Source organism: Myotis lucifugus, unplaced genomic scaffold, assembly GCF_000147115.1.
Source record: "Myotis lucifugus unplaced genomic scaffold, Myoluc2.0 scaffold_3, whole genome shotgun sequence".
Classification (NCBI taxonomy): domain Eukaryota; kingdom Metazoa; phylum Chordata; class Mammalia; order Chiroptera; family Vespertilionidae; genus Myotis; species Myotis lucifugus.
Window position 1 is genome coordinate 6,218,539 of NW_005871051.1, and position 18,020 is coordinate 6,236,558.

Genomic DNA, 18,020 nt, shown 5'->3' on the forward strand with positions numbered 1-18,020 from the left:
AAAGAAGTGATAGGTTGTCTCTAGGGAGGGGTTACTAAGTGCAGAAAAAAGTTTGTTAAATTCAGCATTCATTCATGGTTTTCTTCTTCCCTTCTCCACCCCTTCCTAATAATCCAGCCCTAAAGCCACGATGTGGGGCAGGGCAGAATAGGCACCCAAGCAGATGGCTGTTTGGGGTGAGCTATCCGGCCTGAGCAGATCTTGCTTCATATAGGCATTTACAGTTATGAGTTTCCTCCCAAGCACTGCTTTAGTAGCACCCCACAGGACTGGACATGCTGCCCTGGATTTCCATTCATCTCAAAGTATTTTCAGATTTTTCTTTTGACTTCTTTGACCCACTGGTTACTTAGGAGTGTGCTGTTTAATGTTAACATATCTGTGAATTTTACCAATTTTTCCTGTTATTGACTTCGATTTCATTCCATTACCATAGTCAGAGAACATATTTTCTATTATTTCTACCCCTTTAAATGCATCGAGGTTTGTTTTATAACCTAGCAGATGGTCTCTCCTTGAAGGTATACTCATGTATATTGATAACATATTCTGTCGTGTGGAGTGTTCTCTGGCTGTGAGTTGAGTCTAATTGGTTTATGGTGTTGCTCAAGCCTTCTATTTCCCTGTGGATTGTTCAGTTGTTCTATCCATTATTGGAAGTAGAATAGCTAGGTTTCCCTTCCCCTCTAAATTTCTAATGTTATTCTTGTAGTCTGAGTAGGGCTTTCTTCTTATTTCCTGACCACAACCAGTGTGGGTGGGAACCATACCAGAGTTGTTGGAGAGCCAAGGCAACTTAGAGTATGAATGCCCTTGTTGACAGTACGACAGAAGGCCAAGGCCTCTCTGAACATGGGAATCTTAATCGGAATGTTCAAGGCTAAGATACCATAGGCAGGTGCAAGGTCAACAATCACAGTACACGGCCCACGCCTGCCCTTCTATAACCCAAATGATTGATGTCACTGTTGGCAACTGGCCTCTTTTGTAAAGTGGTATAATACATGTTCCGGACCAGCTAGTGTACTGGAGAGGGGGTTACTATGTGGGGCCACATGCAGGAGAGAGAGGGGAGAGGCCAGAGAGGCTGGAGAGGCTCCTGAGGCTATAGCTCTCCTAAGGGAGAGCTCAGGTGCTGCTGCGATGTAAGGGGGAAAGGCGGAGACAGGAGAGAGGCTGGGGAGAAAGGGCAGGCTCGGAGGATGTGCTGAGAGAGACTGGTGCTGCTGCGACGTGATGCGGGAGAGGCCTGGAGAGGCTACCGAGGAAGAGAGCTCAGGTGCTGCTCCTCTGTGAGGCGGTGAGTCTGGGGCAGTGTGTGGCTGCTCGGATAATAGCTGTGGGTGCAGAGGCTACTGCTGCTTTGTAGGAAAACTGGTTTATCAGCCGGTGTGCGGCTGCCTGTATAGGACTTTGCTGTGAAGGACTGTTTTGTCTGATGGCTATATGGCCACTGGTGTCTACAGTAAAGGCTTTCTTATATACACCCACAGCTTCTCATGGCTTCTCTGTCTACCACCCGGCATCCAAGAAGGTCCAGCCCCTGGCAGAGGGGCTCGGCCCCGACAGTGAGTGCAATGGGCAGGGTTTGAGAAGGAACCTGCCCTGACCGTTGGCGTAGTCATTAGCAGAATTCGAAAGAATATACGGACTCAGAGCAGCAGTGCTCTGTGCTGCTCCCACGACCAGCTGTTCAGTTTCACCAATTTGTTGGCTGATGGCTTATTGTTTTCAACAATGCCCTGACATAAATTGCTCTACACATAAATCTGATCAAATATCGGCTCCTTTGAAGCAACAGTTTTCTCTTGCAAACTAGGCAATTTACAATTTAGCCCATGTTTCGAACTTCCTCCCCATTGCTTATCACCACAACCTCCAGGTTTTTAGAGAGCAACCTCCTCCGGCTTGAATTTCTCCATGTTCTGTTGCAAATGAAGTCAGTTCATTTGGGAGTTGTTTAAGAGCTATGTGTTTTAAGGACTGCTTCTCCCCCAGGCACAACCACTGAGCCTGCGCTTTGGAGCAGGCAAAGTCAACCTCCCCGGTCTGCGGGCTGAACGCTAGGTGGAGGAGGAGGCAGCAGCCTGAGGTCCTCTGGTTTGATGTCTTCTGGCTTGAACCACCACTTTAGGAGCTGGGGTAAGGGTAACTAGGATTCCAGTATTCACCGCACTCCAGCCCACAGTAGAGCTTAGATATCAATGTAAGAACATCCAAGCCTGTGGAGAATTTGTATAAAAGTTTGAGTCAAACAGAGAATACGCCTGGAAGCAGGATCTCAACAGACTGAGAAAAAAATGCTTCCAAGAACAAGATTGCAGTTCCTTTTATGCATTTGAGATTAAAGAGGGAAGTAAGGAAGGTTACATAAACACAGGAGAAAGCAAGGTCAGGGTTGAATTACAGGACACAAACAATAATTCGGTGAAGGCCTGGGGTGGGGTGGGAGCCAGGTGGAGGGGGGCACTGGAGGAAAATTAAAGGGGGACTTCTCTAATACTCTCAGCAATAGAGAAAAAAAAAACTCCTTCAAAAAACAAAAGAGATTATGTGCTCTCTTGGGGTGGTAAAGGGATCTGTAAAGGGGCCTTTCAAAGGTGTGTTAACCTAAATCAGTGGTTCTCAACTTGTGGGTCGCCTAAGACCATCAGAAAACACATAATTACATATTGTTTTTGTGATTAATCACTATGCTTTAATTATGTTCAATTTGTAACAATGAAATTGGGGGTCACCACAACATGAGGAACTGTATTAAAGGGTCGCGGCATTAGGAAGGCTGAGAACCACTGCCCTAAATGAACAGACACAATGGACAGGGCTTGCTTAAGGCAAAGAAAATGAAAGAAGTGTGACTACCCACCATGACCTGCCCAGGTAGAAATTTATGATTTATTACCCCTCTTTTGTGCACTTTCTGTTCCATGAGTGGGGCTGAACGAAATAAAGGATCCTTTATCTTTCAACCACACTCACCCAGGCCCTCCCTTCGGTATCAGGTAGCTAGAGGCAGGATGAGAATTGCTGACATCCAGTTCCTCCCATTCGGAGCCTTGTGGGGAGGAAGCCCTGTGTTCTTGCTTGCAGCATTCCAGAGTTGGGAGGGGGAAGAGGAGTCTTGGTTGAAAGACCACAGATGATCTCCTTTCTTATCTAATTTTCATATATTTTCTTGAGTAGATGTTTATTCATTTGCTGTTTTCTCTTAGGATGATTTCCAAAACTTTAAATGGTTGTTTGTTGTTTGCTTGTGTTATAATAATTTTCATCAGGTGCACTAGGCAGTGGATCAGCCCAGCTCCTCATCACTGTCATGCTGGTAGTCAATCTCTTGCCAACAAAAGTTAGCTGCCACCAATCTAATGCCAACAGGAGTTCCCAATATGGGGTTGGGGAAAAGGAGAGACTTTCTTCAGGTGAGCAGTTTGTAAACAGGGAATCAGTCTCCAGAGGATCAGAAAGTGCCTTTTAAAGAGCAAGTTCCCACCCCAGTGGCTGGTCCATCTTAATGTAAATGAGGTACCCAAATTAGCACAGTCTGGTGGACCAAAAATAGCATTGTCCTGACTGGCCAGCGTCTGGGTTTTGATGGGTCATTGTGGAGCCTGATTGGCCAGAGTGGATGCAAATGGGGATATAGCTGTCTGTGTCGTTCAGATCCGAGGTGCAGGTGGTCTATCAGCCCACTGGTAGAAATAGATAGAAGTCTTTTATAACTTTTTATAACGGTTGACTCTGACCGCAGGAACTGTAGCTGTTTGTGGTTCAGGAGCTGTGTAGCTCATTTGCGGTTTTCTCCGAAATGCAGCCTCTGCTTCCTATAGCATAGCTGCTAGATGTTTTCTTATGAATTTGAACCCAACTGATCAGAAGGAGTCCTTCTGGGCGGGTACACTATTCTTTCACCGAGGTCAATACTCTGTTGGTATTATTCTTGCCACTTTTCTGTATATTTAAATTTATTTCAAGAAAGGTTAAAAATTTTTTAAAAATCGCCAAGTAGTTATTAGGAACACATAGATGAAAACATGAAGTGCTCTCACATTTGCTATTTATTCCTATACTTCAGTAAAAAGCACTAGCAGAGTTTGCTCCTAACGCCAACTAACCCTGCCGAAACAGCCCTGGGCTCGAGTAAACTGTTACATGGGTCATAAACAGGAAATAGGGGTTGGCTGTGGTCCAGAGATCGTTCAAGCCACGGGGGCTGGTGAGTGGGGGTCTCTGGCCCGAACACAGGGCCCAGACGTAGGCCGGCAAACCGTCTGCAGGGTTAACCCCGGGAAACCCAGCCTCTTGGCAACCAACCGGCGTTTGGCGCGTAGCAAAACGCCACGTCTACTTCCACTTTGCTGCTGAGGCGTCCGGGAAAGCGAAGCCTGAAAGGTCGCGGCGGTAGGAAAGCCCCGTGGACCACACGGTACGTGGCCCTCTCCCTCCCGCCGCTCCGGCTCCAAACACTCCAGACCTAGTTGCAGGCTGCGCGTCGGTGTCGCCTGGCGCCCCGCGAGCAGCCTCGCTCGCTCTGCAACCCCGGGCGCTTCCTAGACCTGGCCCTGGGCCGGGGGTTCCCGGCAAAGGCCGGGACGGGGGTGGGCCTTCTGGCAGGTGACTCACTCCTGCCCATTCTTTAGCTCTGGTTTGCCCGCGGGCACTGGCCGGGGCGGAGCCCCCCGCCCCCGCGCCCCTCCCTCCCCCCTCCCCCACCTGAACCCCCTCCCCCGGCTCTCCCTGCACCCCGATTGCCTGGATGGCTGCCAGAGGCTGCGGGCATCCCAGGTGCTGTCCCTCCGGAGCGCGGGATCCCCGGGACCCAGTAACCCGCGGCCAGCGTAAGGCGGAAACCAGGCCGCCAGCTCGGATGGCAGGTCGCCAGCGTCCTGCAAACTTAGGATCACTTTGAGAGTGGTCCATGCCTGCGGTGAACTATTCGAAAAGTTTTCCTTTTGAAAAGTCGATGCGAAAGGCTTTTCCTCTGCAGTGAGAGTGCGCGCGCTTAAGGGAGCAGCTGGCCTGGCAGCCGGGTTCCCTCTCTCGCCGCAGCCCAGCCCGGGGAGGGGTCTCCAAGCCGAGCAATCGCACTTTCTGGCTAATGACGAGGGAGGGCAGCTTGTCTCGGGGAAGATCAGAACGATACTATGGAGGTGAAGCCTTAGAAAAAACCTGCGTCCAGTCGGTTTTTGCTGGATGGTGTCCGGGTTTGGACAGAAGGCCTGTTCTTTGAAATATTAACAATGGTTTGCAGTGGGACAAAGGGCACGGAAATGCAGACTAAGGTTCTGGTTCCAGGAACAGAAAGCATGTTCCAGGGACAGGGAGTAAATTCAAGGACGTTGGAGCTCTGGCGAATATTTTTATTTAACTTTGAAATTTGTTTAGCCAACGAGAGGCCGTGCCTTTGGGTTGATAGCAAAACAAGTTAGACCGCCCCGACCGACTGTGCGTAAAAAACTGAAACCCGTGGCGACCCAGCTGTGGGTAAGAGATTTCAGATAAGAGGAACCACATTGCTGGCATTTTACCTCTGGTGGTGCCCTTAAATATTCTCACCAAAAAAAGTTTCATTTGGAGGACGGACCAGACAGCTCAACTCCACAAACAGAACCAAGGCGCGTTTGTTTGCCATCCAGAAGTTTTCATGTATTTGCTAACACTTGTTTTACTTGCAGCTTCTAGGTTGGATGTCCTGATTAAATGGCTTTTTCTAAGACTTCCTGTTTTACATTGTTTGTAACTGACGGGTTTTTAATTCTTCTTCTTCCTCTTCTTGTTCCTCTTCTGTTCCTCTTCTGCCCATCCTTTCCTCCCCTTTCTCCCACCCCTCCACTTCCTCCTCCTCCCCCTTCTCCTCCTCCTCCCCTCCTCCTACTCCCCCTCCTCTTCTTCCCTCCTTCCTCCCCCTCCCCCCCTCTTCCTCCCCCTCCTTCCCCCTCTTTCCCCCCTCCTCTTTCTCCTCCTCCTCCTCCTACTCCTCCTCCTCCTTCTCCCCCCCTTTTCTCCCCCCCCTCCTCCTCCTCCTTAATTACTATTATTATTTAGCGCTAGCAGGGGGCCTACTGGAAGCTGGAAGTAAAGTATGTTTCCGTCCTCGGTTCTGGGGCGCCCCCAGCCGCGGCGCCCACTCATTTCCCACCCGAGGGTAGTTTCCCGGGCGCCGGGGGATTGACTGCACAGAGACACGCAGTCTCGGGTGGGAGGCGCGGGGCGGCCTGGAGGCGGCTCGCGCTGAGTCGCAACAGGCTTCAGGAAGCCCGGCCCGAGCCGCGGGGCTGAGCTGCCGGTGACGCCCCGTCCACTTCCTTGTTCTGTCGGGACAAAGACCAACTGCAATTTCCCGGAGCTGGTCTGCGGGTGCTGGGTGCTGCGGGTGCTGGGTGCTGCGAGGGGTGGCGCGTCCCAGCGGAGGTCGGAGGTCCTGCGTGAGTAAACCGAGGATCCTGCCCGCCCCTCTCCCCCCACCTACACCCCGTGCTGTCGCCCTGGACGCGGGGGCTGTCGGGCACTGTCCCCGATCTGGGCAGGAGAGCGCTGAGTCTCGCTCTCAGCCCGGCGGCCCCTCTGAGCCTCCCGGAGACTCCTGCAGCACGCCTGGGCCCCCTCCTTCGGTTCTTTCTTCCTTATAGGGCCCCAGAGGCTGATGACACTTGTGTCTCAGTCCTGACATGCCTCCTCTCCTTGGAACTCGCTATCCTCCTGCCAGTATTTATGGAGCTTCTCTGGGCCAGGCAGAGCTCTGGGCGCTGGGGACGCCGAGATGGATTCGAACTTGGTTCCTTCCCCAGGCAGCCCCCCAGCGTGGTGGGAGGAGACCCAGCAAAGTTACCTCCACAGCGAACTTGATGTCCAGCAGCTAGGTCAGGGCACCGACAGCCCGGAACACAAAGGAGCAAGCCAGACGGTTACAGAGCTGTCACACGGGGACTCCCATGGGTCCTTGCTTTCCTGACTATACTCAGAGAGGGAAGAATACTGTTACTACTGAAATGCCCTGTTTCTGCCTTATATTCAGCTCCTGTCACTCCTCTAGGAAGACTTCACAGCCCTCCTGGGGGGCTCCTGAACTTGCATAAATCCAGGGACTATTCTTGCACTTTACACAGGATTGCACTGTATTGTCATATTTCCTTTTAAAAAAACTTTCCAGTCAAGTTATATTAGAATTATCTGCATTATAAATACATGCAGAATAAACAGAGAAAGTCTCCGGAGTCCGTTGCCTAAGATAACCAAAGCTTACAGTTTAGTGTTGTTGTTGTTTAGACAGCTATGCACTCAAATACAACCTTTTCAGTGTTTTTAAATATGTATATGTATTCTCTTATTTTGTATGATGCCGTTTCTCCAACTGTATTTCAGAACTGCTGGTGTTTTTTTTTTTCTTCTTGCAATTAATATGTAGTTTAACTCCCCTCTGGAATCAGGGTTTCTAATGACCCTTTTTCTTGTTTTTGAGGAGGTGTGTATCCACAATTAACATTTCATTAATCTGCTTGTTCAGAAGCCGGAATGTTTTTTTTTTCCCCTCCTCAACTATGGGTTTAGAGGAATAATTTCTTCTTTGACCTCTTGTACATACAAATGAATGGACATATGTATTCATATATGTAATAGGTATATTCTTGAATCTTTTCTTTCCAGATAAAACTGCTTCCTTTCCTCACCCCCACTTCGTACCTTGTTTTGTATTTATGTTTCTCTGGTGTGGTCTCCACTTTTAGCCACTTTGTCTTTTCAACCATTTAATTTTTTGCGCAGAACAGACAAAAAGCTTGTTCATTGTTTTCCTCTTATTCTAGATATTAGGCTGTCATTTTTAGTATTTCCCTACTTAGGAAAGAACTAAGCTCCCCCAATTTGATACCACAGTTACCTGCATATTCAAGATGGTTTATGTCTTCTGCAGTGAACTGGGGCCTGTGGGCTGTGGGCAGCTCCTGTGTTGAGCATCTGCCCCCTTGTGGTCAGTGTGTGTCATAGCGACCGGTCGATTTGCATAGTAGGCTTTTATTATTTAGGATGAGTAAGGCATTACACATGGCCTTACTAATGGAGTTATGTAATGATGATCAGTCAGGTCAAGGCTGAGGAGAATGAGCTTGGCAGGCCTGTCGAGGTCCACCACGGCCTAATGAAGATGAATAAGAAATTAATCTGTCCTCAAGGATCTTACCACAGGTGACAGGTGCCCACACTAGAATAAGACAAATGCCAGACAAGAGTAAAAAGGATGCTGTGAAGCAAGAGGAGGTGACCTGATTTGGGGGTCAAGACAAGCTTATGGGAGAGATACCTGGGAAGATGGGAGAGAATTTTAATAGGCAGGGACTGAAAAAAAGGAATTTCCGACTGGAAGCAAATACTTGAGCAAAGCTGTTGGGACAGGAGAACACTGTCCAGGGAATATTGAGATTTTTTTTCCTGTATATCTCTATTTTTATTTATTTATTTATTTTTTATTGCTTAAAATATTACAACGAGTAGTACATTTGTCCCCCCCCCCCCAATATTGAGATTTTTATATGTCTTGATTTAGATGATGGGTGGGACAGAGGTGGGAGATGCTGTTAGGTGTTTGGGCTCTGTATGAGAAGTTTGCCCTAGCAAAGCCTTAACTTTGGTAAAGAAGGAGGGGTCCACTATATTAAGCAGATTTAGCTTTATTGTCCCTAGTGATTCTGCTTATGTTGCTGTATTTAGTTAAATAATTCATGATTTTAAAAAAATATTTTATTGATTTTTTCAGAGAGGAAGGGAGAGGGATAGAGAGTTAGAAACATCGATGAGAGAGAAACATCGATCAGCTGCCTCCTGCACACCTCCTACTGGGGATGTGCCCACAACCAAGGTACATGCCCTTGACCGGAATTGAACCTGGGACCCTTGAGTTCGCAGGCCGACGCTCTGTCCACTGAACCAAACCAGTTAGGGCCACGATTTCTTTTTGATCTAGATCCTTTCTCATTCTGCGGTTCTTTCATTCCTTTGTTTATCTAGCCTGGATGATGCTACTGTTAGGAACCAAGGAAGTTATTGGAAGTAAGGATATGCTGGAATTTGTGGGAGCTTCCCTGGGAGTCATGGGGCTGAGCCTCACCAAATAAGTTTATAAAATATACCTTTTAATTTTATGTTATTTTATAAGTGAGATCATCTATTGTTTGTGGGCAATTTGCAATAATTGAAATGCACTGCGTGTGAAGCCACATGATTTTTAATGAGTGTTTTTAGCCACTGATGCAGAATAATAGTAACACACCAAATTGGAGTGTGTTTATGCTTCAGCCTAAGTACGTGGTCTTTTAGACTATGTTTGGTATGTATCCTTGGCACTTCAAAAATTCCAGAAACCATGTGATGAGTTACTACATCTCATTTTATTTTATTTACTTTTTAAAATTATTTTTATTGATTTTTAGAGAGAGAGGAAGGGAGAGGGAGAGATAGAAACATCAATCTGCTGCCTCTTGTATGCCCCCTACTGGGGATGGAGCCTGAAACGCAGGCATATGCCCTGACCAGGAATGGAACAGGTGGCCTTTCTGTGCATGGGACAACACTCAACCAACTGAGCCACACCGGCTGGGCCACATCTCATTTTAAATATGGGGGAGGGGGGCAAAAAATGGCATTTTATAGTTGCAGGAGGAAAGAGGGGTTTATTGTATTAGCAGTTTGAATTGTTACCCACACAGCCCACATCCACAGAGTCTGTGCATGAATGGAGAAGGAAGGTGGGTTCTGTTATGTTCAGAGTGAATGCACAGAGCTCCTGTGAGATGGCCTCATTTTATGTTGCCTTGGGGGTCAAGTAACCCCTTCTTTATCCTTCCAGAAACTTCTGTGTGACTGAGTCCGGGGCCTTCTCATCTCAGTGGGGATTCCCAGACAGCTACCTGAAAGCGGCAAGTTTGCATGCAGCTTTCTGCAGCTGGCAGGGCAGGCGGGCTTCTCTGCATTAGCACCTGTTCGTGGTGTTGGTGGGGAACTGTTTACTTCTCTACATGACCTTGCTTTCATGCTAGGCCGTGACCTTGCTCCAGGGAGCGAAGCAGTATAAAGAATGGAATCTGAAGTATGTCCTTGGATAGGTTAAAGTAGGACGGGAACCAGTCTTGCTGGCTGCTGTGCTACTGATTACAGAGAATGTTATGTGCTTTGGATATCAGATGGTTTGGAGGCAAAGTAGACATTCCGTGAGAAAAATTGGTCACCTATTAGAGTTAATGCTGGATGCCAGGGAGTTATGTAACACGGTAGAAGGTGTTACTGACCAACTCTGTGTGGGCTCTTCCTAGGAGATGCACAGTAGCAGGTGATTCAGCGGGCCCTAAAAGCAGAGAAGGGTTTTGCTAGGCAGGTAAGTGGAAGAGGTAATCCGGGCAAAGGCTCACAGTATGTGTAGGAAAGAAAGAACTCCTTGTTTGGTTGAAGCCGAATGTGCAAGGTGGGTGTTAATGAGAGGTGAGGGCAGGAGCTGGACCACAAGAGGCCTTGAATGCAAAGAAAATTGGAACCTGCCTTGGGAGAGGAGGAACCCTTAGAAGGTTTGAATTAGGAAAGTGACTTGGTTCAACCATGAACTTCAGAAAGTTCATTCTGATAGGAGTTCAGTTTGGAGAGGGTGAAGTCATAGGCAGGGGGAGGAGAAAGGTCAGGGGAATAGAAAGGTCAGGGGAGCAGTCTGGGAGAGAGATGGATGGGAGGGCACACCCTCATTTAAGGAGCAGGTGCAGAAGGAGGGTGTGGAGAATCAGAGGTTAGCAAGGGACTGCATAGAATGCAGAGGTGTGAGGCCAGCCAAGGGAGGTGCTTTCAAGGCGGGGTTAATCAGCAGACCCCGGATGTGGCCACTAGGAGGTCCCCAAGGCCTCTACAAGAGCACTGTCAGCAGGGTGAGTAAAGGGAGGCACCACCTCAGACACAACATTTAAGGGGGTGCTTAAAAACACAGTAATCAAGATATAGTATTCTAATGCAATGTTTTGGAAAAAAATTGACATTCATGCAAAAAAATCCATAATGAACCAAATATCAACATTTAAAACAGACAGCATTAGTACTACTGATTTTTCCTTCGGCAGGTTGTAGTTTGGCTCCGCACGGAATGTCAATCTGTAAAGGATATGGGGGGAGGGAGGATGCAGGTGGAGGCTTAGTGAGGAGTGGATTGAAGTTGAAGTAATTGAAGGACTGAGGGCAGACTCTTCATTCATAAAGGCCCAGCTTCACATGAAAGTAAACTACTGAAAGGATCAGTCTATCTAGGACAGGGGTGGGCAACCTTTTTGTGAGTGCGTGCCAAAACCAGCAAAATCTCTGACTCAAAATTCTTCTGTGTGCCAACCCTAATTTTTTGAGAACATGTTACGCCAACTTGATATCTCTTAAAGTGTACGTATGTGAAGAAACTTGAAGAAATAATAAAATTCATTCGAGCGACAAAAACACAGTATATGATGATGAAAAATACATTTATTTTTTAATGTATACATGTACACTGATAGTCCGACAGAAAACTTTATGACTCCGTTTGATGTTATCAGTAGGACTTTTGCTGGTGCATCACTGATGACAGAGATTTTACATCAGGTTTATATTTTGTGACCTTCAGAGATATGCACAAGCTACTGCTTTCATCCATCAGGCTACTCCTATTTATGAGACTTAACAAAATTCGTCACTGAGAACAAAGATTCACAAGCATATGTGGATGAAAACATGGAGAGTAACACAGTTGCAAAGTTTTTTAAACAGAAAAAATTTTCTGGAATGGCATTCCAAGTCCTCAATAGTTCGTTTTTGACACTTCTCTCTGGTACTCCTGTCTCAAATTGCTTTTTTTCAGTGTTTTTCAAGTCAACTCTAAGGTCAATAAATTTCTGCTTCCAAATTGAGCTACTCTGAAATTCAGTCAACTGCATTTCAAAGTCAGCCATGTCTATCCATGAAAACATTTGTAAGTTTAGTTCCTCCAGTTTCGTGCTGTCTGGAAACCTCATGAATTTTGCTGTCTCTTCCAGTCCCCTGAATTTCGCAAATCTTGAGAAGAACTGCTCAATAGTTGACTCGATGATGTTTAAAAACAGCTTTTGAAGGCTTTGACAGTCTGTTCTGTCATCTTTTGGGAGGTCTTTGATGTGCCTCTTGAGGTTTGGGAAATATCTAAATCTCTCACCATCCACATCCCTCTTAAAGACTTCCAGTTTCTTTTCAAAAGCCTTTATGTAACCAAACATAACATCAAGTGTCTTGCCAGTTCCTTGTAATTTAACATTTAAGTCATTCAAATGTTCACAAAAATTGTAAATGGAAGATAGTAAGAGAGGGTTTCGCGTGCCAGCAAAAGTTACTGGCGTGCCATCTTTGGCACGTGTTCCAGGGGTTGCCCACCCCTGATCTAGGGGATCTGAGGCTTAAGGCTTTTTCTTGTTGTTGCTGTTTTTTAAGATGGAAGAGACCTTAACATGTTTACAAGCCGAGGGAAGGAGTCCCTGGGCCTAGGGAAAGGTTGACCAAAGAGCTCATGGAGACAGGAGGGCACAAGGGGAGTGGTTGGCCCTGGGCAAGCTGACGGACAACAGGTGCCAGCCCCACAGTGGGAATGTGGAAGGTTACTGGAGTTCAACCCTGGTAAATGTCAGTCATCTGATAACCCGCCCCCCTGGGTGGTGATAGGATGGAAGGGAGCAGCGTGGGTGGAGCCATTGTGAGGGTATGGGAAAGGAGCTGACCAAGGTCCTGTAAAAATGGTTTCAGAGCAGCAGTAAGGAGCTGCTGAGGTTGAAAACCTAAGGGTGTGGTGTGATTTCCCCATCCTCACCCCCACCCGCTTCAGCCAGACTTGCTATTCTGGACGTATGTGTGGAGGAGGCTCACCGTTGAGGATGGGATGCTGGGGTGATGAACCATTCTGCTTTTCCCGGGACCGAGGAATTTTCTGGGACACAGAACTTTTGGGCTAAAACTGGGAAGTCCTGGCAAATCAGGACCAGCTGGTCACTCAAGGTGTTGCAGAGCTGGTGGTGAGGAGGCAACATGGCAAGAGAATTGAGGGTGCTAGCTGGCGAGAGTTTGTAGCTTATGCTCTCAGTCCAGTCTGGGGAGAAAGGGAAGTGAGGCTATTACTTGGTAGTAATTTGTGATCATACCTTCATTCATTCAACAAATATTAATTGAGTGCCTACTATGAGTCAGGCACTGGGGTCCACACAGAGGATTTAACCAGAAAGAAGACAGGGATGCCCTCATGGACTATCCTTCCATGGTGGCTAATGTCAGTTGGTCCTCAAGACCCATTCTCACCTCTGTCCAGAGGGCGGACAACTACAGTCTGCATCTCCCCGACTTCTTTTTCTTTTTTTAAATATATATTGTATTGATTTTTTTACAGAGAGGAAGGAAGAGGGATAGATGGTTAGAAACATCGATGAGAGAGAAATATCGATCAGCTGCCTCCTGCACACCCCCTACTGGGGATGTGCCCGCAACCCAGGTACATGCCCTTGACCGGAATCGAACCCAGGACCCTTGAGTCCGCAGGCCGACGCTCTATCCACTGAGCCAAACCGGTTTCGGCTCTCCCCGACTTCTTTACAAGTAGGATGTGACTTTAGTTCTGCTAATTAGGTGCATTTAGGCAAGATTTACAAACAGCAGTGAGGTAGAGGCCAATAGCTGGTTGCTTTTCTCCGTTTCTCTGCTGGCAAGCATGGTGGTGATGACTTGGGGATGTGGGTAGCAGCGTTTAGGTGTCCATTCACCAGGTGTGGCGTTGGTGGAGGCAGGTGTGGTGGCGGTGGGTTGCCTTCTGGTAGCTGGGTCACCGCGGGAGTTCTTGAGCTCAGTTCTCCCTGTGGCGGCCTCCTGATTCCCCACTGAGATACGGTCTTCCTGGGAGTCCCAGGAATCTTTCTCAGGAGCCCAGCCAAGAGCCCCTTCCCCTAGCCCTTGCTGCAGTTTTATAAACACCCATATTGAATGTATTTCCATGGGAAATACCTCATTTCTGTTTCTAAAACCTGGCACACGTTCTATTGGCCAAAGTTGTGGGGATCCACTTTGGAAATTTACAGCTGAGTTGTTTAAATGATTATTGAACCCTCCCACGAGTCCCACTCGAGAAATGAAACTGCAACTGGTCTTAGGTTCTGTGTCTCACAGTGAAGATCGGAACAGTTTGTACCAGGATATGGGGGTGGAAGAAGGGGAGGCATCATCATCAAGTTACAATTTGACAGAAGAGGGCAGGGGAGTAGAAAAGGGAAATTTTTAAAGAATTCTATATACTTATCGATGCCAGTTATGTCTGGCTAGAAAAGGCTTACTGTAGTAGAGTGAAATGAAACTAATCTAATGATGATGACATCAGGAAGACCGGGCATTTAAAAGCAGGAAAAAAAAAGAATTGGGCTCACATCACCCCTCTGTCCCTCATCCAAGTGAGGCGAACGAAGCAAGTGACTTCGAGGAGGTGAGTGGCGTGCGGAGCTGGCAGCGCAGGCAGGGTGGGGCTGCAAGCGATGGGCACCGGGCTTCACAGAACTCTGCAGACCTCATTCCACCTGCTGCCACCCCTCCTTGCCCCTGGCCACATCTTTTGAGTCATGTTAAGTACAATCTGACCAGTTCTTGTTGAGGATAACTTTGGGATGCCTCTAGGATTCCTTGTTCTAAAGCTTGTCTCTGTGTGCACCAGGGAAGCTCTAAAAGCATTCTGGATTCTGTGAAATAGGTGTACAGAAGGGACCGAAGCTAATTTTTCTTTTTAAAGATCTATAAGGTTTCCTTTTGGCTTGCTACTGTTTTCTAATTTTATTGTACTGTGTTCAGAGAATGTGATACGAGGTATATTTATGTTAGTATCTGTATACCTAATGTCTGGCTTATGAAGCAAAATATTACACGTTCAGTCATTTCAAAATATTACAAGTTCAGCCTCTGTATTTTTATGTGACCATTCATCCTGTCATGGAAAACAATTCAGTATTTATTATTGCTATGTATGTTTTAATATTTTCACTACACACCTCGCTCCCTAAACAATATACAGAGTGAGGCAAAAGTAGGTTTACAGTTGTGAAACATGAGTTTATTCTTGTATTATTATTTATTAATTATTGTATTATTTTCCATATGAACAATTGTAAAACTACTTTACTCCGCCCTGTATGGTATTATTTTTTAAGCATTTAGGCTTTTAATGTATGCTTTAGCAATTTGCTTTTTGCCTAGGCAAAAATATTTCTTTACTTTTGCTTTTTCTTTGTAAGATTCATGAAGTAATAGTTTATTTTTAGGGCCATGTGGTACTTTATTAAAGGACTATAACTTTAAATATATATAATTGATCTCAGAGGGGAAGGGAGAGGAGAGAGAGATAGAAATATCAATGATGAGAGAAAATTATTGATTTGCTGCCTCCTGCACAGCCCCTACTGGGGGGTCGAGCTCACAACCTGGTACCTTCCCTGACTGGGAATTGAACCAGCAACCTCTTAGTTCCTGGTCATTGCTCAACCACTGAGCTCACCAGCTGGGCTGTATATAAATATTTTTTAGGTTAATTTATAAAAACTACTAACAAAATTGTGACTTTTAGTGAATAAAGAACTTGACCTCATTTCATGGAAACTAGTGGCTATTAACATGCTTATGAGTGGAGTATAGATTTAGGCTTTCTGAAACACATAAAATTAATATTCAGCTTTCAGATGAAAAAAATAGTCTGAGTACCAGTTACTTTTTACTTTCATTGAGCAATAATTTCATAAATTTTATTACTCTAATTATTCACAAGTGGCCATATGTAAGTGAATTTTGGATGAATGGGAATGGGATTGGCGTAGACACATCAATACTTATTAACAAGTATACATTAGATAAAATGTCTATTTTTATTAAGAGCTCACCCATTTACACTGGTAGTGGGAGGCCAGTGTGAAAAGTATGAATGAATGAATGGTCTATTTTAAAATAAAATATTTAAAAATTTTAAGCACTAAAATAAATATAATTTTATTACTTTTAGACTCTTTAATATTTTCATTGATGGATAGTTCTAGAATTTTAGGAAAATTGTGCTTCCTCTAAGAATCTGTTTTGTTTTTCTTTTCTTTGACAGCAAGAACTATATATTTAATGTCCCATATTCCCCTTTTTGCTTTGTTACTGCCAGGAAGCTTAGGGACAAATTCACAGCCTACTAAAATCTGTTTAGGCCTTTCTGGCCTGCATGTTTGCATTGTATTTACCATCCAACCCATTTCGACTTTGTAACCTAATTTTTTCCTTTGTTTACGCATAAAAAAAATTTCCTGCTTATGAAATTTTATTTAAGATGCCTCAAATCTTTTGTGGACTGAGATTATATATAAATAAAAATTACTTATAAATAAATAAAATAGATTCAGTGTTCTTTTCACTAAGTTTAGCTACATAGGTATATAAATATACCTGTATGCAAATATGTAGCAACAACACCTTGCAGTTGGGTTGTGTTTCCAGTTATTTATTTGCTGTGGTTAGCTTTTAACCCCCAAGGTTCTCTGATAGAAACAGACTAGGTACTACTCTCCCAGAACACTAACATTTTTAAGCGTAAAACATAGCCATGAAACTTTAGAATAGATGGTGACTGCCATTTGCAGCTTAAACTTGGAAAGAAAATAGGTTGTGCTCCACGGACAGAAGTTCAGAATGTACCCCTGGCATGACCTTCCCACCACTCCCACCCAGATCCCATCCCAGGACTGGGGTCTTTCCCCACATCTTCTGTTCCACTTCCTTCCTCCCACTGGTACCGTCAGGAACTCTAGTGACAATTGCTGCCCTGGAACTTCCAGGGGGAAGGGGGCCACAAAGAGGTGACCAGAACTTGACAAGGTTCAGCTGTGGTGGCAGGTCCTCTAAGCATTCATGGGGAAGCCGTGATAAAAGCCCGGGGCCTTGGGAGGACGGCAGTGAAGGTTTGTTACTTACAGGTAGAATGAGGGATTTTAAAGTAGGAGAAGTAGGAATAGATGCCTCTTTCTCCCATTATTTTTGATCCCCCACAGAGGGCCTTGGGCTAGGTCACTCACCGAAAGAGGAAGTTTGTCCTCTCAGCTGCTTAGTAATTGGGTTTTTCCTCCTCTAGTAAAATTTGCCACTTAGTCACAACCCATTTTCTTGTATGATTTCATACATTCCTTACCACATCATACATTCTAATAATTTCTGGTAGGCGTGTGGATGTTTTGGGGGGGAATTTTGTCTCTGATTTTATTTGCCTTAAAATGTAAGTTATTTCCTTTGTCTTGGTTTTGGATCCGTTTGTCTATTGAGGGTCGCTCTTTGTAGACTTCACAATATGAATTTGATCTCCTGGAGACCAGCAAGAAAGGAAAAGCCCCTATTTTGAATTTTAAGCATAAGTTCCTTTGATAAGAAGATTTTTAAAAAAATTCCCTTTTAACCACAGAACACCTCCATTGGAAAGGATTCTGAAAGAAATGAAGAAGCCCATCAGAAATGAAGTCAGTGGCCTCATGGCCTTCTGTTGACTGGACTGGCGTCTTGCCCCTGCAAGGCACTCTGCAGGATGTTTGCTGAGGTCATTCATCAGATTGACGAGGCGCTCGATGAAGACGAGAGGGAGATGCTTCTGTTTCTGTGCCGAGATGTTGTTGCAGATGTGTCTGCATTTAACGTCAGGGACCTTTTGGACAGTTTAAATGAAAGAGGAAAGCTGTCTTTCATGGGCCTGGCTGAGCTGCTCTACAGAGTGAGGCGGTTTGACCTGCTCAAGCGGATCTTGAAGATGGACAAAAGGACAGTGGAGGCCTACCTGCTCGGACACCCACATCTTGTTTCAGACTACAGGTAAGCCTGAGGCTGGGAGGGAAGCAGGTGGTCGAGACTTCTGAACGAGAGAAACAAGGATAGTGAGAAAAGCAGCTTCATTACTTCCTCTGCTCACTGATCCAACGCCTGTATAATGTTACTTCATTCCTTTAAGGCCCAGCGGTTCTCAACCTGTG

General features: G+C 45.8%; 1 protein-coding gene across 16 annotated transcripts in view; it reads left to right on the plus strand.

The window, feature by feature from the left end:
- The first annotated feature begins 4,306 nt into the window (after nucleotides 1-4,306).
- Nucleotides 4,307-18,020, plus strand: part of CFLAR (CASP8 and FADD like apoptosis regulator) — a 43,386-nt gene continuing 29,672 nt past the window's right edge. For 2 of the 16 annotated variants that reach the window (XM_023760174.1, XM_023760133.1), the window contains exons 1-2: nucleotides 6,123-6,422; nucleotides 17,462-17,862. In XM_023760174.1, the coding sequence (XP_023615942.1) occupies nucleotides 17,582-17,862 (281 nt within the window). In that variant the 5' untranslated portion in view covers nucleotides 6,123-6,422; nucleotides 17,462-17,581. Of the gene's footprint in view, nucleotides 4,424-6,057; nucleotides 6,078-6,122; nucleotides 6,423-9,020; nucleotides 9,040-9,820; nucleotides 9,906-13,513; nucleotides 14,474-17,461; nucleotides 17,863-18,020 lie in introns of those variants that run through there. The other 14 variants (XM_023760128.1, XM_023760176.1, XM_014461424.2 and 11 more) reach the window with 12 other exon arrangements.